Source organism: Haliotis rubra, unplaced genomic scaffold, assembly GCF_003918875.1.
Source record: "Haliotis rubra isolate DU_JTF1 unplaced genomic scaffold, ASM391887v1 Scf1557, whole genome shotgun sequence".
Taxonomy (NCBI): domain Eukaryota; kingdom Metazoa; phylum Mollusca; class Gastropoda; order Lepetellida; family Haliotidae; genus Haliotis; species Haliotis rubra.
In genome coordinates, this window is record NW_025765511.1 from 78,696 (window position 1) to 100,801 (window position 22,106).

At 39.5% G+C, this 22,106-nt stretch overlaps 1 protein-coding gene across 1 annotated transcript; it reads left to right on the forward strand.

The window, feature by feature from the left end:
- The first annotated feature begins 2,052 nt into the window (after nucleotides 1-2,052).
- Nucleotides 2,053-21,269, forward strand: LOC124270893 (beta-1,4-galactosyltransferase 3-like). The gene is made up of 6 exons (XM_046705957.1): nucleotides 2,053-2,139; nucleotides 2,833-3,062; nucleotides 7,367-7,554; nucleotides 9,768-9,890; nucleotides 12,818-12,922; nucleotides 20,694-21,269. Exons 1-6 carry the CDS (start codon nucleotides 2,064-2,066, stop codon nucleotides 20,842-20,844), a joined length of 873 nt encoding a protein of 290 aa, XP_046561913.1. The 5' UTR covers nucleotides 2,053-2,063; the 3' UTR covers nucleotides 20,845-21,269.
- The last annotated feature ends 837 nt before the right edge of the window (nucleotides 21,270-22,106 follow it).

The window sequence follows — 22,106 nt, forward strand, 5'->3', positions numbered from 1 at the left end:
CTTGCTTACCACAAAAGGCGACTATGCTTGTCGTAAGAGGAAACTAAGGGGATCGGGTGGTCAGGCTTGCTGACTTGGTTGACACATGTCATCGGTTCCCAATTACGCAGATCGATGCTCATGCTGCTGATCACTGGATTGTCTGGTCCAGACTCGAACAGACCGCCACCATATAGCTAGCATATGGCTGTGTGCGGCGTAAAACTAAACTCACTCACTCACACTTGTTGATGTAATACGCACCTAATCTCCTACAGAGGAGGAAATAAAGATGATGATGATGATGATGATGATGATTCGGCACTTCAACTGATCTCATACTAGTTATAACTTATCTGTGATAACGGTATCATTTTTTTAATTTTTTGTTAAAGGAAATATAATTATCAGATAAATTTTGAATATGTTTAGCAAACAGACAATTGGTAGTTTAAACATGGTAGTATAAATTAGCAATTGCGATTGTTAGTTGCTGTACCCTCAAAGGGAGTTGAAGTATTGTAAAATTACTGTGCTCATGAGACGGTACGTAACTCCCCAAACTTTAAAGTCAGTTTAGCTCTACCAAACGTTTAATCGTAGTATATTTTGTGTTGTTTTTAATAACTCAACACAATCGCCTGCAGCTGAAGGGATGGTGTAAATCCAGTTGGGATTCATGCAGGTAGCAAAAGTACTGTCAGTCCCCATGGACCCTAGTATGGTGATCTATCTTAAGTTGTTTATGTTCTGTAGCTCGTTTTTGTACTGTCTATACTGATTTAATTTTATGATAGAGTACTAGTTTTAAATTAAGAGCTGTGATACTTTACTGACCTTCGATGACGTTCGTTTTTACGTTCTTAATGTATTGATTTTAATATTGATATAAATGAAATTATTCTAGTCACGATATGGCTGAAATATTGCCGATGTGACGTTAAATATTAACTCACTATCTGTGATAACCTGGTAGTTATACTGTCCTTCGCTGACAACATTTTAAAGAATATTATTATCTTTATTCTCAACATTTGACTAACTGTCGCCACGATATGGCTGAAATTTTGTTGATGTGACGTTTAACCCACTTATTCACTCCAGACATATGTGAGCATGGGAAGCAATGCCTATCAAAGGCACAATGTCACACATTTTCGACAATATTTTGGCCTATATTATATATTGGGGCATATGCACTCACCTAAGCTTCCTGTTGATGCAATAATTATTTATTATCCCTTACGACTTGCCTGATATCGATAATTGAAACTTCGAGGCGAACAGCTTCCAAACAGAGAACACTTGCCAAATATGGAATGTAAACAATTGCTCTGTACATCGAAAACTGTTGCACGCGGTTTGTCAGTGTTTGCCAAACTGATTTCAATTGGTGCGTAGGGTATTCGCAAAGAGCGCCCCAAGGGACATAACCCTATGGTGTTCGCTTGACATAATGATCGGCCAGTAGAGGGAGCGAGAGTCGATTTAATTTAATATTGTAATCCAAATGCGTAATTTAATTTTTTTAAATAATTATATGGTTGCTTCCCTGAGGGCTGATCGTTTGTATTATTGAGAAAAATGCATTATTTATTTTTTAAAGAAGTGTGGTGTGATATAATGCCTTTAACTATGTCACATCGCAATGTCATGATTTCATAAAATCTTATTTTGCAGGATTTCTGCCTTCCGGAACAACATATAAGAAAATCACTTCAATACTAAACTCACGGGCTATTTGAGTAAATTTCTTTGCAAATGGTTCCTGATGGAACATAAATTATGTTTCATCCTTGAAATTCCCCCCCGCTAAATACAACATATAGAAATTCATACCAATAGACAACACTGCTCATGTTTACAGCTCTTTCTCCTGCCCTCCTGTATATGAGCACAGTTAACGAGTCATTTTGGTTTATGGAAAATATAGCATTTGCAAGAATAATATGGCGACGTGTTTGCGAAACCTAGTAAGAGTATTGTTGGTAATTGGTAGTTTGTTGACTGTGTTTCTTGTATATATATCCCACTTTTCCAAACATCTGCCCCATACCTTCCCTTGGTCGACTACAGAAATATTGATGACAAATGCAACAACGGAGAGACTGTTTAATATGATGTTACTTCCCACATGCCCGGAAAAACCACCAAATATACGTAAGTATATTAATCATTAGGGTACTGCGCCGTTAAACAACACCCTGGAACAAGCAATTGTTGCCACATGTTTGAGACAATCTCATCCAGTGCGTGTTCATATACCTCCGTACGGTCTGATATATCATCTGTGTGGCCCTGTACCCTGAAAATGGTCTGATATCCGTTCCGCGTGGCCTTTTGTCCTGAATATGGTATATCATCTGTGTGTGGCCATGCATCCTGCCTATGGCCTGATATTCCTTCTGTCGTATGACCATGTATCAAGAATATGATCTGATATCACTTCTTTGTGGTCATATACTTTTCGAACTGATATCCCATCTGTGTGGCCATGTGCCCTGAATATGGTCTGATGTCATCTCTGTGTGGCTACATAACTTGCATATGGCTAGATATCCCTATTGTGTGGCCACTTACGCGGAATATAGTCTGATAGGCCCTCTGTACACTAAATATGGTCCAATATCTCCTCTTCAATGCCGTGCATGCTGAATATATTTATTATCAAGACCATGGCTTGCAGTACCCGGAACACTTTCTGTGTCTCCTCTATGTGGAGATGACTCTGAATATGGGTTGATATCCCCTCATTGGAAACAAATCTATAGTCTGCATTATTTGGGTTTTTCTTCCAGTGTCAAGAATAAACAGTGACATAGAAAAGAAAACGGATACATTTTCTGTTTCAAGTTGAACCTGTGAAGCTGAATCTCACAAACATCTCCCTAGATGAGTTGCAGACTAAGTATCCCTCCCATCCCGGGGACAGATACAGGCCCGAGGGGTGTCGGACCGGGCAGCGACTGGCCGTTGTTATTCCTTACAGAGACAGGAAGCAACATCTGGGGATCCTCCTCAACAACCTCATCCCCTTCCTCAAAAAACAACAGGCGGACTTTACGATATTCGTTGCAGAACAGGTAAATGGGTGTGTAGTGTAGTTTTTGCTGTTTATGTGGTTTATCATTTTTCGGTTGAACACTGGAAATGTATCTTATCGAAAATGGTTCCTGCTTGCTACGCCGGTCGAAATACCGGTACCGAATCATAAGTGACCAGTATGCAAATCTAGTCTTCTAAGAGCAGGGTATGAAACCCACAAAAATTTCAGCCGGACCACAGGGCTGGTTGGATGTAAAATTTGCCAGCCCAGACCAAAACTTACCTGCCCACAAAAAAATGCTAATATACATGTCTAAAATTTAACCCGACCGTCGGGCAGGTGAATTTGAGAACCTTGCAGTCTGTGTTGAAAATAACCCATCCCGGGCGGTCGGGCAGGCAGGTATTTCGAACGCTGCTTAGAGTCTTCTGAACATGTCGCAAGGCGCACTTGACGAGATACATTGCAACGCAGGTAACTTTACATATATCCTCATTGAACTGGCCTGTTCATACACACCATCCCTTTAGACCTTGTTTTCTTTAAGCTGGTATTTTACGTATGTCTGCTCTGCCCAACATGGCGAAATAGCAGCTGTTATAAAACATTACGTGTGATTACGTGTAATTTCTTGATAAAAATGTATGAAAGAAACCTTTTTAGATATTGTAAACCACGTATAGTCCCTTTATACTATCAACCTTCTGCCGACAATTTATGAGCATGTCAATACCTTTAGTAGTATAAGAACTGATAGTTTTGGACCAGTTCCCTTCAAAGCCTTAATTAGGTTTAATAAAAGGTCCATCAATGATGAATAAATGAGCGTGGTCGAATGAGACCATCATTGATATGCATAAGTTTTTGGTGATTTTTTTTTCTTGGGATTGTGTCACAGAGAATATATTATATTGACTCTGCAGAAGCAGCATTGATATAATAGGAGCCTTAAAATCTGTAGGCACCGATGAGTTTCGGCAACCAAAATACAGACAAATACAAAACAAATGCAAACACAATACAAATGCAAACACAATGGAACCAAAAAGTAGCGTACCTGTGTACCTCTCCGGCGGGCCAAAAAATATGGAAGTGGCAGCCCCTCCATCCAACCAACACCAAAAAGCGGCAGACGTTCCGGAGGGAATCTATATGTGCAAAAAGTTTGCTGTAGCTAAATACGAAGGGGAGAATAGATTGTTGCTACTGCTCTCTATGCCGACTGGAGAAACGATTCCAGTGTATGGCTGCAAGATACGAGAAACGATGGATGGTGGACCGTTTCTGTGTGGACTTGGCAAAAACCTGACACTCGAGATGATTGAAAAGTCAAGTTGGTGCGCCCCAGAGAGTCAAAGTACCTGTAGAGATCAAGCTTGTATAACTTCCAACTAGTCAAAAAAAATCCCAGCAATAGATTTGCTGAGTGCTGCTTTAGCAGCAAAATCAGTCCAGAAATGCCAACATGGCTGGGTAACCAACAAAAGACGATGTAACATTGGCCAGTTGCAAGCTCATTATATAATTCAATAATTTCAATTAAAAGTGGATGTTTACTAGATAAGGTTTTATTAGCCTGAAGGCACGAAAGATTATATATTTCTTATGTTTAGGGTGTCTTTGAATATATTAAGGAGCTGTTTATTTGGCGTTTGCTCCTGCTGTAAAAATAGAGCTGTTATCCGGTATTCTAGAAGATATTGTTGTGGATCTAATGACAGTGGCTTTTCTATGATTAAAAACACGCAGTATGAAAAACCTTTGAATGAAATAGTACTTATATACCCTCTCAGGTCTGATTGTGATGCACAGCCTGTAGGTACTGAGACGTGAGCAGGTTTCCGTTTGTTGTTACCAGAGGTAATTAGCTGAAAATCCGCCATTTTGTTTTTTTATGACGCCATCAACCCCAGGTCTCGTGTTTGAGTCTATATTTAGACTATGACTCAAATGACTATTTTTAGACTAGGTGGGCAATGTAAGGTCCCCAAACAGTGTTTGGAAATTCATTCTGAGCTTAGTGGTCAAAGAGAACGGCCAAGTCCAATGGCCCAGGCGGGATTTGTGTACTTAATCAGAGGGGACGCTTTGCAAGTGTTTTCAGTGTGGTCTCGCTCTCAAAGAAATGGGTCGTCACATGAGCGAAATATTCTCAAGCACGACGTTAAATCCAATTTCACCTCACTCCATCTCAAGAAATTAGATGATGATCCCTGTGTCGAACATGAAAAATGGTCTCCAGACTGTCCGTATTTGGCCCTGACGGGAATACCTCAGATAGAGGTGACCCGCTGGGGTAGTCATGTGAATTTACATGTGTAACTAAGAGTGTGATGTAAAATACTGTATACTTGTGAAACTGTTATTGGTAGTAAATAAATATTAGAGTATATTTGCATTGGTTGTCTATGTATAGTCTTTTGTCGATGTATAAATACAGGCTTTCTCAAATACTAATCTCATTGAGATCCCAACCATGATAGGAGTAAGAATTTGTTTTCTAGAATTATCACAAGGTACGTGTTGAAACATTACGAGTTTTTAAGGTTCAAGTTAATGTTTCAAGACGTTGAGGAGATTCGACAACACAACTTAGTAATGAACAGAGAACAGATTCTTGCCATCAATGGTATTATCAATAGGTTATTAAAGGGAAGATCACCAGTGACTCGATATGTAAGACGTCGTTTCCTGAGGAAAAATGATAGAAATTACTATCTAGCGGTGTTACGAAGATTAGTTCACAGGCTGGTATTTTGTATGTCTTGCCAGTTATGTGCCTATCGTAGCATTTGTTTTGAAACCACAGTTTGTCAATACGCTTACAGATATTATTGCAAATGGACAAAAGGAGCTTTGTACCCTGATCAGTTGACTGCCACTGAGCCTTTAAAAATAGGTCACTTATCCATCAAAAAGGGGTCAGTAACCTATGTGTCACATGATGTAAAATAAGTGTACTGTCATATGGTATTCATGGAAATAGAAATGAAATGGTTTTTTAGGTTAATTGAATAGTTTGAGAGCAATGAAAGTTACACATTAAAATTTTGAGTAAAAGCAGCCGAAACTTTTACAAGAGAGCAAATATAAGTTTGTTTGTTTTCTTTATTGAGTTTATACAATTACACCATATATGACAAATGCTAAACCATTTCATGTTTATCCAACCACTTGACCCTCAATACAGCCCCAAGTGACGTTTTAACAAGTTATTCAGTTTAATAATCAACTGTGTTTGAGGGTCTATTTCCTCTATTTGATTCCGGTCACACACTTCTCCCTAAATGGCCGAAGCTGACCCCTGAGTATACAGAGTTCATCATTCATTCTAGGCTGCCCCATTCAAGCACAAAATTTACATTTGGCGCACTGAAGATATCATAATATATTTACGAACAGCTACACTCGTTTATTGTTCACAGATATGGAAAATAAATACTCAGAACTTAAAAATCAGTTATTCCTTGTACCAAATCGCGAGTCGTTAAGAATGAAATCTGACTGGTTTACATCGAACAAAATTGGCCTGTGACCTAATAAATAACATCTTTAGCTTCGTAATTTCACCTGACCCGTGAAGGTCCGGGTTCGAATATTGATCTTCAGTAACCCATGCTTGTCGTAAGAGGCGACTAACGGGATCGGGTGGTCAGGCTCGCTGTCTTGGTTGACACCTGTCATCTGTTCCCAGTTGCTGATGCTGATGATCACTGGATTGTCTGGTCCAGACTCGATTATTTACAGACCGCCGCCATATAGCTGGAATATTGCCGAGTGCGACGTAAAACTAAACTCACTCACTAAATTCTCCTAATATTCATATTAATATTGTAATATTAATTCTACGTTGAAAATTCAATGAAAGATATAAATAATTAGAACGTATCTGTACATCAAATTTATCATATGACGTTTGCTGTGTGAACCCAACAATTTCTGAATGGCCCACGAAAATTGAGTCATGGGCTCACATTTCCCCACACCTAGAATGAACTCGGGGTGCACATTTGATCACACAACTGTGTGATAACGTCATAAAACAAAATAGAGGATATTACTATCACAGACCACTAAGGTCAACACTAAGGTCAACCTAAAGGTCACACACCTGGCCCGGAAGGGGGCTCATCCAAAAGTGGGGTGGGGTAACTGTCAAGGTCGATTAGGTCACACAAATTCACACATCTGTGTGATGACGTCCCTTGTTAAACCATACCTAAATATGCGCGTCGATCAGCAAAGTAGTATAGTGTTAAGGTAACAGTAAATCAGCTAAGAATAACATATATGGGATCTTCCTACGTTTTGTCGTTGAAACATATTCCTTACTTGTTTCAGGCACCAGGAGGAACTTTTAACCGAGGTCTAATGATCAATGCTGGGGTGGCAGCCGCGCTGAAGGCGGATAACTTCACCTGCCTTGTCATCCATGATGTCGACCTCATCCCCGAGACTAGCGACAACTACTATCGCTGTCGGAAAAACCCGCTGCATCTATCCACTGCCAATGCGAAATTTGACTATAAGTAGGTGTCCGGCTCATTGGAATACCTTCTTATTTTCAGCAAACGTTAAGGGAGGTTGGTTTTAGGAATCTATTGGCTGTTTTAACCCGTGTGCATTCAAAATAATATGGTTTGAAATGACAATCACGTACAATGTACGTGTTGCAACAATGCATATATACTTAGTTCCAAAAGAAACGCAACATTCATTTTTGTTTTTTAAATGTCCATAATTGTCTTATCTACTTTACAATCATATCGAATGTGCATGTTAAATGTTCTTTGAAACCAATTAACCTTCTGAAACAAGACTTTTAACGTCAGATTAGCCGTAACAACTGAATCTAATTATTGAACATTTTTATGGGAAACAACAACAGAAACGCATCACATAAACGCATGCCCTGGCGCGTTGTGCACATGAATTTAATGAGACGACACTTTCTTCAAGAAAAAAACGAGAGAAAGAACCCTTTAAAAGATGCGACGGCAGTTTCTGTTGTGTTCTTTTTCTGAATGGTTCAGAGAACAATATGCCACGTCTGAGCAATGAAGCACGTCTACGTGCTCTTGGGATAATTGATGCTGGTTCCAGTGTTGTCAACGTTGCACAACATATGGAAGTAGATCGGACAACAATTTACCGACTGATTAAATGCCAAAATCAAACGAATTCGGTGAGAGATCGACCTAGAGATGGCAGGCCACGAGTGACCTCACACAGGCAAGACCGTTACATCGTAACGTCACATCTTCACAACCGTTTTCTTCCAGCTACTGTTACACCCTGTCAGACAATTGGGATGCACAACAGACCAATTTCAGGAAACACTGTGCGTCGACGTTTGAGAGCACACCGGCTACAATGTAGGAGACCCTATGTTGGACTGATTTTGACGCCACGGCACAGTCGTCTGCGTTTATTGGGCTCGCCAACATCAGCATTGCAGATAAGCACAGTGGCAGAAGGTTGTTGTTGTGTCCACGTTGCAGATGGGAGGGTGAGAGTATGGCGTAGACGAAAGGAACGTTTCAGAGCTGGGGAAGGCATGTACCACCTGTAATCTTCCAAAACAACGGTCAAGGTCGTGGAAGGGATGCAACTGCACGACACTGCATTGACAAAGTCTTAAGGCCTGTTGTCGTCTCGTTCTTTAGACCCAGACCACATTTGCAGTTCCAACACGAAAATGCCCGCCGCGACGCCGCCATTATCACAGGACAATTCCTGGCTAATCACCACATCCAGACAATGGTTTGGCCACCTCTTAGTCCTGATTTGAATCAAGTGGAACATCTCTGGGACGAGTTGTACCGACGCCTTCGTCAAAGACAAGTTCCTCCACAAAATCGGCGGCAGTTGGAGAATGCAGTGTTGCATGAGTACAATAACATTCCCCGTGCTTTCATTCGACGTTTGTTCATGTCCATGGGAAGACGGTGTACTCATGTGATAAACAATAATAGTGGTCATACCAGGTACTGATGACATCGAATATCAGCTTAAGCGTCTAAACGTGTTTAATGCAGACTCTTCAGGTTGGACACAATACAAATTTAATCATATCTTAAATCCACTGTCGTTGCTGTTGTTTTTTATCTTTCTTTGGTGCGTTCTGTGTAAAGCATATAGTGTCAGGAAGCATGTATGTGGGATAACAGTTCTTATTTCAAATGGACATGTCGCATTTCTTTTGGAACTAAGTATATAACCATTTGAAAGTACTGTTTCAGTCTTGATACTCCTTGAGTTCATATTTGCGAAACACCACAAAATAAGTCAGTTTTAAGAAATAGATGACTATCGTCGAGTTATTTGTTCTCTCTAATGTTTTAAGTTATTATTGATTTCACATCTTGAGGCTTGCTGAGCGAAAAACGTCGTTTTAATATGTAATTTGAGGACGTCTTAGGGTGTTTGAACAACATCAAATGCAAGCTGTGGCGATGCAAATATCAATATTGTAGTCATTCAGGGAAACCATCACCTCAGTTGGTTTGATTGCAACATGATACTCTGTTTTCGTACACGTCAGTGAATATCTGTATCTAATTCTATGATACAATGAAACGTGTCAAAGATATTAAGGACCCCATTCCAATCATTTTACGACAAAGCATCCATTGCATGTCTTTATTTTGAAAAAAAAGAAGATGAATAAACATGCAAGATGCCATTCAAATTTGTTCCATTAGATTTCTGTTTGTAATCACCAAAATATACGTTTTGTCAGGCTGCCATATCAATGGTATGTTGGAGGAAATGTTGCAATAACGCCAAGTCAGTACAAGCGGATCAACGGCTTTTCTAACTTGTACTTCGGCTGGGGTGGAGAGGATGACGATTTCGGACAAAGGTAATGCTCGTTCATTGTTGGCTAAACGACGGTAGTCTATATATTAACAGACAAACTTGGAATCACGAGACAGTTCATACGCACATTTGAAGCGATGATCATTCAAGGTTCTGAACCTGTTCACCTTACCAATGATTCGTCCTTAGGACACATGGTTGCTAAGAAGGTATCCTCATACGATGTCCCCAATGAGGTGAAAGATGATGTACATGTCTTAGGAAACTGCATAATGACCACTTACATAGTTATAATTACTTTCGCAAATACCGGAATCGGATCACTAATATCCACATATCGACTATTCAGTGCCTTGCGGCTAGTATAACCGCAATCGAGACTGAACATTCTCTGACGTTTTATGTTTGGGATACTTCCAAGGGATACATACATTGCACATCATTTGGAGGAGACATTTTAAGTGAGTAAGTGAATGAGTGAGTCATATTGGCAAAATTTCAGCCATATCGTGATTTTAAAAGTTATAAATTCATAATAAACGCAATTACATTATAAAAACTATGAAGGACAGTAAAAACATATATCCATCAACTGAATCATTAAAACCTTGGATAAACTGTTGATCTTAATACTTAACAGTGTTACAGACAAATACTGCTTTGTCGGGCATCTTGATCCTGATTGTAATGATCAGACAGGGTTGAACCCACTCGGACGTGAAATTGTTTGTCTGTTGAAAACCGTGATATAAAAAGAGGTTAAAGAACCTTCATACCAAAATGATGTAAATCCTTTCGATGCCATGCTTCTAGGTGCTATCGTATGCTTTCTCGAGATCAAAGAATATCGATACTTCATGTTGTTTATTGACTATAGCATTATTAACAAAGGATTCTAGTCGTACCAAATGATCAATGGTACTACCATGTTTCCTGAAACCACATTGAATATTCGTTATAAAGTTATTGGTTTCAAGATACCAAGTTAATCGAATATTTACCTGTCGTTGCATGATTTTACAGACGTGCGATTTTAAAATATACTAGGCACATAAAGAAACTGTGCATACAAAAATTTAAAATCTAAATTTATCATACCTGTGTAGACACATAAGAATTAAACTTAGAGATTAGTGACATGTATCCAACATACATGCACGTGCCACTTTCCGTGACGTCAGTGGGTTCGTCCCTGAGACGTGCAATACGTTGTTGCACGTGCATTCCGGGAAAGAGAAACAGAGCAAATGAATGCCACACAATACTGTCACTTTGGAAAGCTCAACCCCTGCCCTTGCGATCGGTCGAAAAATTAAACGGCTATTGAAACGCATAGCATGCCAAGGCTCACGTCTGCACAACGTCATGAGGCCATTGGGATGGTCCGTGGGGAAATGTCTCAAAGACAAGTGGCTGCACATTTCCACTGCCACCGGAACACCATTTCTGCACTGGTGAGACGCTACCAGAACACAAATGACGTCATCGATCGGCCACGTTCTGGACGACCACGTGTAACAACGCCAAGACAGGACAGATGGATAAGGGTGACCCATCTTCGCCACAGGTTTCAGACAGCAGTGATGACTGCCCGAACCATCCCAGGACTTCGCCGTATCCACCCCAACACAGTTCGACAACGTTTACGTCGTCACGGGATCAGACCACGACGTCCCGCCATACGGCCTATCCTGACACAACGTCATCGACATGCTCGACAATGTGGTGCCGAAATCATGTCTGCAGACCCTTGTTTTGGTGGAGAAATGTTGTTTTTACAGATGAGTCCAGGTTTAACATGTCCCATAGTGATGGACGTCAACGTGCCTATAGACGCGTGGGAGAACGTTATGCACAGGCCTGTGTCTTTGAGAGGAATCGCTTTGGTGGTGGTTCCGTGATGATTTGGGGTGGAATAACAGCACGCCAAAGAACTCCTTTGGTGATTGTTCAGGGCAACTTAACTGGTGTGGGCTACAGGGATCAGATTCTTCGACCTGTGGCAATTCCTTTTCTGCAACGTCATGGCCCTGGGCTAACATTCCAACAGGACAATGCCCGCCCTCATACGGCAAGGGTTGCTATGGATTTCTTGCAACACCACAACGTTGACTTACTGCCTTGGCCTGCAAACTCACCGGATCTCTCCCCGATAGAGCATGTTTGGGACGAGATGGATCGACGTCTACGCCGTCTTCCTCATCCGCTAGATAACGTCCTTGACCTTGCAACAGAACTTGAGAGAATCCAGCGTGACATCCCACAAGCCTTCTTTGCACGTTTGATAGGCTCTATGCGTCGTCGATGCACTGCTGTTCTCAATGCCGATGGTGGACATACCCGTTATTGAGCTTGTGACATGGTCGTGTGACCCCTGTCCCGCTTGTGTGACGTCATTGTGATTGACTTTTCAATTGAAATTCTCCCGACTTGTTACGGTCTCATGATCCCTCCATTAAAGTTTATATGTACCTTTGACATTGTTATCGTACTTATCAACTGGGATAATATTTTGACAACGCACAGTTTCTTTATGTGGCTAGTATACTAACATAAAAACTTAATCATACATCGCACGAAGTTTCTTATATATTATGTAAAATTTGAAAAGATAAACTTTCTGATGGCAAAATACGCCTGCCCAAAGGGATAGAGTCGTAACGTAAGGTAATGTGGCTTTGCTTCTCATGTAACCTCCCCTGTGTTGTATAAATGACAACACATGTGATTCAAAATAGTTTCGAGAGTTGATAAGTAGACATTGACATATATAATTATATATAGTTATATCCCTAAATTAAGATACGATAAGTTGGTCGAAGGTGGTCTTGTATGGAGAGCGCTTTTTAACTCTGGGCAGTCCGTCTGTCATCAAGCAGTGAAAAACGTCGACATTGTAGTGAATTTCTATATTGGCTTCACGCAATTGGTAACAATAATACAAATGATGATGTTGGTAACTGTTTCTAGAATGGCAACATTTGGTCTGCGAGTGGAAAGAAATCCTTACGTGACTGGACGGTATTATGCACAATCACATGGCAAGGATAAGGGGAATCCTATCAACCCGAAAAGGCAAGTATTCTATTTTTCAACTGACGTGAGTTTCAACTCACAAATAATGATTCTTATTTAAAATGATTCCTGGTGAACACTGAAGAAGAACGAATTGCAGCGAGTGGTATAATACAGTTGTTATTTTGTTCAAAAATAAAACATAAGCAAGTATTCAGTGTGAATACTGTCCCTTGTGAAAGCAAAGCGACATTCAACATGATGCCCACAAAAATACACCACAATTTTGATATCATACTAACACTTTTAGAATTCTGATGTGGAACTCTCAACACATATTACTGAGAACACATATTACTGAGAAAACAGAGAAAATGTTCAACCTAATGATTCAAACAGATAATTCACTCAGTCTGGTAGTCCTCTTTTCGATTTCCAGACATTGACAGTGATGGAAATAGAAATAGGTTCTGTATTCTAAAAGACCACCTGGATATCTTCTTTAGGTCAGTGGTGAGTAAATGCCAAGAAAGTAGAATATCCAACCCTTTAACCATTAAGCAATTCATTGTGAATCCACAACTACAAAACAACACAAAATGAAAGATTAATCCCCGTGTTTTGAAACAAATACGACCTTTCCGTTCTCTCCATACTTGTCAAAAGCACTATCACCACACGTTGGACTTTTCTACACAAACAAAAGTTCCAGTCAGCTTAACGACAGCATCGCCACACCGAAAACGGTTCCTGGGTGATGTGCCGGTGACCATCGAAAAGGTGTTGTTCGAGAACTTCTTGATCTGTCTAGGGACGCTGAAACTAACGATTACTGACTTCTCCGACCAGTCGAGCCTGGAATATAATTAAATCACGGAAACTGGTTTGGTCGTATCTCCATATCTATCCTATAGCAACAATTATTTGATCTGGAAGATCATCGTTACAACTTTGTGTACCTAAAGTATCAATCGTGGATCCAGCACATTCTGGGGCTCGCCCCACGGAGCGATCTTATAGTTAAGATAGATTCTTTGTGAGTTACAATCTTCTTGGGATGAGTGAATGAGTTAATATTTACAGTCACATCGGCAATATTTCAGCTATATCGTGATTAAAACAAGTTTTACAATCACGAAAAATACATATAGATTACAGAAAGCATGTCAATCAATGACTGTAAAACAACTATACTATCACAGACATGAATATAAAACACGTATGTAAATATAAATCTGTTTAACAATAGAAGACGATACAATATAAAAACAGGCATTTGAATAGATTGCCAACAACTGGCGGTAGATCACCATACTGGGGACCATGGTGACTTCCAGTACATTTGCTTCTTGCATGAATCCTAGATGGATTTGCACCATCCCATTAGCTATTGACAATCTGGCCATACATTTAAGATAGTGATATGGTTAAATTTACTTTTCATGTTTTGGGACTTACGTACCCCCACAGGAGGACAATAAGTTTTCAATACGTCAACCCCCTATGACGATACAGCCACTCTCAAACAATACTTCAACCCCCTGTGAGGATAAAGATTAGCACAATTTCAGCTGCTCAATTGAACTACACAATTTTGAAATATTAAATGATAATCAACGTTAAAAAGACCCCTCACTGTTTTGACATGCTTGACCGTGATTATTTCATCACAAGGGATACAAAACGGAGGATCTTCACCTTTCAGGAAATACTTATGTCTATAATATATTGTATGGCTACTTGATAAATAATGATATCCCTCAATATTTAAAAACTATATATGCCCGATTTCGGTGCTGTAATTTTAAACTAGCAGTTGAAACGGGCAGATACACTGATGCTGCATATAATGAAAGGCATTGCCTGTTTTGTAAATTAAATGGTATCTTTGTTGTTGAAGATGAATGGCATGTTTTATATCTGTAATAGTAAATGTCCATCAATTATTAATTTTATATCAATATTACAGAGTAAAAATGTTAATATTATCAAGGATGTATGCCTATTTTTATACTTTGTTGACAAGAAACACAAATCTAAATGAAATATATATGTGCTCTACTTATCATCAATTTATGTACATGTATTTTGGGCCGGAGGCCTGTTACTGAAATAAAATTCTGTTCTGTTCTGTTCTGTTCTGTATGGCCAATGTGACATTATCGCATAATGACCTCCTACAAATCTGCACTGACAACCCAAGTAACCAAGTTTTGATTTTATCAGATGTAATTTATTGGTACCAACATGGAAGTCCCACTTCTTTTGCACCAGATCTCGGATATATGATGAAATATTAGCTAACATCTGGTAATCCAGAGGATAGTGTTCTGGATCTAATGACAGTGGCACAAGCCACTGCGCCATCATCCTTGGATCCATCTGTAAGTAAGGATTTGTGTGTATTATATTTACTTTTTTAATTGCTTAATTTTTTTTTAATTATTGCTTATATTGTAATTCATTAGTTTCTGATTTTTTAATTGCTGTGAGATTTAGGTCAACTTGTGGCCTAACTATTTACCATGGAGGAGAAAAAAAGGAGGATGGAAGGAGGTATATTATCCAGCTGAATGCTAGCAACAGAACGGAAAGGTTTGACTCTTATTCCTAAAGGTGGAACCAAAATTCATTAGAATATACATACAGTTTTGTTATGTATTGTAAAGTTAATTTTATACGGAGATGGTTTAGAGATGGCTCACCAGCCTCGACGTAGTGACTGTCAACAGATCCAAGAGAAAGTCTTAGACGTTGATGGTGGACGGAATCTATTCGTTTTAGGTGCTTTTGCAGGCTCAACCACAATGGAGCCATAATCAAGTTTCGAGCGGATCGATGATCCATATAGGTGTAGGAGGGCAGCTTGATCCCACCCCCACTTTGAGTTGGAAACGACTTTCAACAAGTCGAGTGCCTTCAGGACTTAGTATTTTATATGCGGAAGAAAAGTTAAATGGGAGTCAAAAATTAGACCCAAGAAGTTAACCTCCTTGACAACGTTGATTTGAGTCCCATTAAAACATATACTGGACTAAATAAGTTAGGGATATTGGTATTTTTACGATTGATATTTTATCAGAGTGTCAATGAATAAATAGATCATTATTCATAATTTCAAAATTTACGTATATCCCTAACTATTCTTGTCCAGTATAGTTCTGAGTCTTTATGTAGTTTATATTTACGGCAGAAATGGATGCAATTTGATTTTGATTTAGAAAATCTGAAACCGTTTTCATTTGACCATTTGTGAATTTTATTGAGACACAGTTATAACTGAGTCTCTATTGCATGCATTTTTTTCCACAAGAAACATTAAAATCGTCCTAAAAAAAGATCCATCGACTGTATCAGTAAAAACCTTTGAAAGACTATTCATTTTAATACCAAATAAAGTAACAGATAAAATACAGCCATGTGGAACACCCTGATCCTGAACGTAATGATCAGACAGGGTGGACCCCACACAGACCTGAAATTGCCTTGTGTTTAATAACTGGGAGATAAAATGGGGTAAACCACCTCTCAAACCGAAATCATGTAAATCCTCCAAATAGCCGTGCTTCCATGTGGTATCATAGGCTTTCTCCATGTGGTATCATAGGCTTTCTCCGGAGCAAAGAAAATTTATACTATGTGTTGTTTAGTTACAAGTGTTTTTTTTAACAAAGGATTCGAGTCGTACTAGATGGTCCATAGTATAAAGATTTTTCCGGAAACCACACTGTATATTAGTAATTAAGTTTTTATTTTCCACATACCAAATTAATCTATTATTGACCATACGTTCCCTGGTTTTGCAGACACAACTGGTCTGTTAAGAAACTGGTCTGTAACTACAAGGATCAGTATGATCCCGGCCAGGCTTCGGTATAGGTAATACAATAAAATTATTCCCCGAGACGGGAAATTCCCTGATGGCCATATTGTATAAAAAAGAGAATAGTTAGCATTGTTTCCAAACATGATTCGGGCAAATGCTTCAGGAGCTGATAGAAGATATTATCAACCCCTGTTGTTGTGTCAAGAGCTTGCTCAAGGGCGGTAGCTCATGTTATGGAGATAATTCATTATACTCTTCACCATTGCCTGAATTAAAATTGATTCTTTTCTTCTCCTGTTTCGGTTTTTAATGTCCTTCTTTATTGATCTATAATATAATTATAAACTGTTCTCGTCACGATATGGCCGATGTGACGATAAATATTAACTCACTCAATCACTCTTCTCCTGTTTCTGATACTTTTGAAACTGAGGGACTTAATTGGAGGATGAAGAGTGTTTGGCAAGAATTTCGACAATTTATGATGTATGATGTCGTCGATAATATTATTCTGCTTTTTCCTTCACTTTCTGTGCGGTTTACATTCGTTATTAAACTATGGACCCATATTAAACCAAGTCTAGGGATTCCGAATGTGTGGATTGCAGATGACTTTCCTATAATTTAGTTAGGAATGTTGTTTAGGATATCTGAGAACAACTGTATAGGTTCTTTGCTGTTCGCAAAAAGATCATGTTTTAAGTGATCAGTACATAGTGTCTTATATACAATGACTAATCAACATTGGTGAACTATTTGATCGGCTTTCTAGAAATGAGACATAAAACTTTATGGATGATAGCTTCATATTTATTGCATAGAGCGAAGTTATTTAGCTTGATACGTTGTAAGAATCTACATCGAAACGTCGCTCTATGCAATAAATATGAAGCTGTTATCCATACAGTTGTATGTCTCAGCATTGGTGAAGTTCCTTTGTCACAAAGGTAGATTATCACCAGAGTTGATTGTTTTGAGAATGGTGGGAAAGTGATCACTCTCACATAGTTCATCATGGACCATCCATTCAAATTCATTATTCAAAATGGAGTCGGCGAGTGACAGATCAAGTGACGAATATGTTCCCGTAACTGGATGTAAATAAGTGGCTGAATCATCACTGAAAATACATAAATCATTATAGGATATGAATTCCTCAAGTATGTGTACCTTTATTATTAGTGTGGGCACGTAGCCAAAGCATGAACTTGCGCTGGCAGTGTAACAGACGTTTCAGATGGTTTATCAATCTGACTCTCTCGTTGGCATCAAGGAGTAGACTGAGTGAATGGGGAAGTAGCCTGAGTGACTGGGGAAGTAGCCTGAGTGACTGGGGAAGTAGACTGAGTGACTGGGGAAGTAGACTGAGTGACTGGGGAAGTAGACGGAGTGACTGGGGAAGTAGCCTGAGTGACTGGGGAAGTAGACTGAGTGACTGGGGAAGTAGACTGAGTGACTGGGGAAGGAGATTGAGTGACTGGGAAGTAGACTGAATGACTGTGAACGTAGGTAGAGGGGCTAAAACAGGTTTTTCTGACTTGGCCCATGTCAAGTCAGTCTGACATGCAATTGAGGATGTTGCTACAGCACGGGTCACTGCAGCGGAATATGTTATATTCAACGGGATGTTTGCATCTAAGTATGAAATGTTTTTTTCACACTTTAGTTTCATAATTTTCGCTTCCCTTTGCCACACGGGGCAGGATCTGGATGAAGAAGGATGAGGATCTTCACAATTCGCGCATTTATACTCTTTTTGACAGTCTGTATTATCCTGGCGATCTCCACAGCAGTGACACACCACAGAGTTTCGACATGACTTAGACCCATGACCAAAACGTTGACATGTATAACACCGGAGTTGATTGGGGACATACACCTCCACTCCGCAAATATCCTGCTTTGATTGATTGGGGAATGGTTGCAAGTGCAAATGTCAAGAGATAGGTGTTGGTGTTTACGACGACGCCCTCTTTCTTGATAGTGAAACGTTTCACCGCTGTAACAGCCTGCTCCATAAGCTCTGTTGCAACCTCAGTATTTGCAAACGTTTTAAATGACCAAAGAATTAGAGATTGCTGTCTCCGTGCACACTCTACCAGAAGCGAGACGAGCCTTCTCTTATCAAACTCTGTATCAAAGTATCTTTGCAGTATATCACTTAACTATATTCTAAGTGAAAGTGTGTCTTTAAACCCCTCTATGAGGATCTGTACAATAAGAAGTCTTCTCTTGTTCCGCCTCTAGGAATAAGTGTCAAACACTTCCTTTCTGCTGCTGGCAGTGAGCTGGAAAGTATATATCCTCCTCGCATTCTTTCCTGTGCTCCTTGGCAATTAGTGAGGCCAGATGTTGACCTTTATTTGCAGATGAATCCAAGGATGGTGGCGCTGTCAATGGATCCAGAACAATATCTTCCACAATACCGGATAATAGCGGAAGGCATTGACATATTAACGGCTGTTAAATATATTAAAACCACCTTCAATATAAACAATACATAATCTTTTCGGACTCCATTTCGTGTCTTCAGGCTATAATCTTTCTTGTGAACATCCAATTTTGATTATAATACGATATCGTCCTCTGTTGGTTTCCGAGCCATGTTGGAATTTCTGGTAACACAATGGCTGATTTCGCAGAACTCAACAAATCTGTGACACCACTTCTAATCCCATACGCCGACTACAAACCTGTGCTTAGAACATATACCGTGTACATCAAATAAAACCAGCAATTTGTTACACCTACTTGGGTTATCAGTCCAGATTTAAGGAGGATATTATGCTGCGATGTAGCATTGGCCATACCAGATACACACACGAATACTTTTTGAAAGGTGAGGATTCTCCGTTTTGCATCCCTTGTAACGAAAATATCACGGTCAAGCATGTCCTGCTTGACTGTGTTGATTATTCCATCACAAGGGATAAATATTTCAGTGTCAAAACATTGAGGGATTTTCTAGTAATGTAACTTGTCATCGTCTTATTAATGTTTTAAACGAAATAGAATTGATTGAAAAGATGTGGATGATATATTTTCTAAATAGATCATTGTTATTGTAAATAAGTTATATTTGATCAATGGTAGTTTAAATTACCAGCCGAGATTGTCAGTGGCTGTGTCCACAAGGGGGTTCAGGTATTGTAAAATTATTGTCCTCCCGGAAGGGTACGTACGTCCCAAAACATTCAAAGTCAATTGTAATCTACCACATAATTTAATCGTAGGATATATGTTATTTTGACTTATGACTAGCTTTGTCTCCAATCGTTAGCATTTGAAGGGTTGGTGTAAATCCAGCTGGGGTCCATGCAGGTAGCAAAAGTACATGGCCGCACTCCATCTATGGGGCGGAGGTCTGTAAATAATTGAGTATGGACCAGACACTCCTGTGATCAACATCATAAGTATCAATCTACACATTTGGGATACGATGACATGTGTCAACAAAGTCAGCGAGCCTGATCACACGATCCCGATACGACAAGCAGGGTTTGCTCAACACCAATTCTAACCCGAATCGTCACGGATGGTGTAATTTCTGGGTATTACCTACTCAATAACAACCGTAAATTTAACAAGAGGTTAAGTTTTCTCCTAAAATTATTTGTAACCGTTTTTGTTTTTGTAATATATGCCATGTAGCTCTACTCACGGGGCATAAAGTCTAAAGAGGCTCCAGGAATGATCCTCGACAAATAGCATCTGTACATGTTTTTTATGTTAAATTACCCGTGAAGATCCGGGTTAGAATTGATCTTCAGTAACCCATGCTTGTCGTAAGAGGCGAGTAACGGGATCGGGTGGTCAGGCTAGCTGGCTTGGTTGACACATGTCATCGGTTCCCAATTGTGCAGATCGATGTTCATGCTGTTGATCACTGGATTGTCTGGTTCAGACTCGATTATTTACAGACCGCCGCCATATAGCTGTAATATTGCTGAGTGCGGCGTAAAACTTAACTCACTCACTCACTATGGTGTTTAATCATTATTTCAGAAATATCTTGCTTGGGAAAGCAGTCGGACGATTGAAAACGGATGGGCTGCTCTCCACACATGTCAATACCACAGTATCTCACAGAAGTGTTGTCACGTTGCTTACGGTATCCATAGATACACAGTTCTATGCAAGAACAGCCCGTAGATGATATTGTCGCTATATGCGACTGTCACAAAATACCTTCCGTCTGTGATGTTATAAAAGTTGGGGGAGGTTACATAAGATATTGGTACTGTGCCCTGTTATTGATTTGCTTATTTTAGAAGATGAATACAGAGAATTTTCTTCTTTTATTCTTTGATACAAGGTTTCGGGTCCTGTTCCGGTTCCATCATCAGGCAAAACTAATAAACAGTTAACCCTGCCCATGACGTCATAATGCAATGAAAACGTGATACATGTAGACGTCATAATGGATACAGATAGCAGGGCTAATAGGAATGCATGTTATTAGAAATATATAAGATCTTGTTTACTACACAATTATTGGATTAGTTTAGAAACGTACATAGTCCATTTTGTACAAGAGTATTGGATTAATTTAGAAATGTACAGATACTTTTTTATTTAACTGCGGCATGGTAGCTCAGCCAGCTAGCACCATAAAACCAGCTTAAATCTTGGCTAGGACAAGCAGCCACACATGCACGTCGTCATATGAGCGAAATATTTGTTAAGTACGACGTTAAACCCCATTTCACCTCACCTCACCTCACCTCACCTAAACAGAGAATATCTCTCTTGGAGCAAATACCCGAGAGAAACCATTTGTAATTTCAACTTCTATTCAGTTTGAGCAACACTGCTATGAAATATATTTTTGTGAGCACATAATTGAAATACTATTGCACTACACGTGGTCCTTTTTAGTAGTCTCACAGTGCCTGAACCACGTTATTTCCCGTTCCGCTCATACATTCCAAGTCATATATTAAAATAAAAGATGTCCGCATTTCCTTAAGTAATGCAAAGAATAAACGATAACAAACAATGTCATATCAAATGATATATATTGAAGAAAACATGACACTTCATATTTGGAGAGATGAATTATATTCAAAATGGATACTTAAAGTAGTTAGCATGGACGAATACCATAATGACCAGGTGTATGACGCATTTTAACTGTGGTGAACCACGAGTGGTGAATGCAAGATGCTCTTTTGTGAAAAACACGACACTGTACATGTATACGTGGGAGGGGTCGCGTGACCACAGTTTCATGTGCCTAACCACCAATATGTGCACAGCATATACTGGTGATGAGACAAAAGCACGTTAACCATCTTTGAAAGATACACAATTCTCATGTCACGGCTTACAAATGTTGAATTAAATGTAAACCTGTAATTGGCCTGCTCCAGTCAACTGTGGCTGTTGCCCGTGCACATGCGAATCAGTGTTGCATGT

Coding starts and splice junctions, on each gene's coding strand:
- LOC124270893 (XM_046705957.1), top strand. CDS start 2,064: ATGACAAATGCAACAACGGAGAGACTGTTTAATATGATGTTACTTCCC. Junction 3,063..7,366: donor CGATATTCGTTGCAGAACAG/GTAAATGGGTGT, acceptor TACTTGTTTCAG/GCACCAGGAGGAACTTTTAA. Junction 7,555..9,767: donor AATGCGAAATTTGACTATAA/GTAGGTGTCCGG, acceptor ACGTTTTGTCAG/GCTGCCATATCAATGGTATG.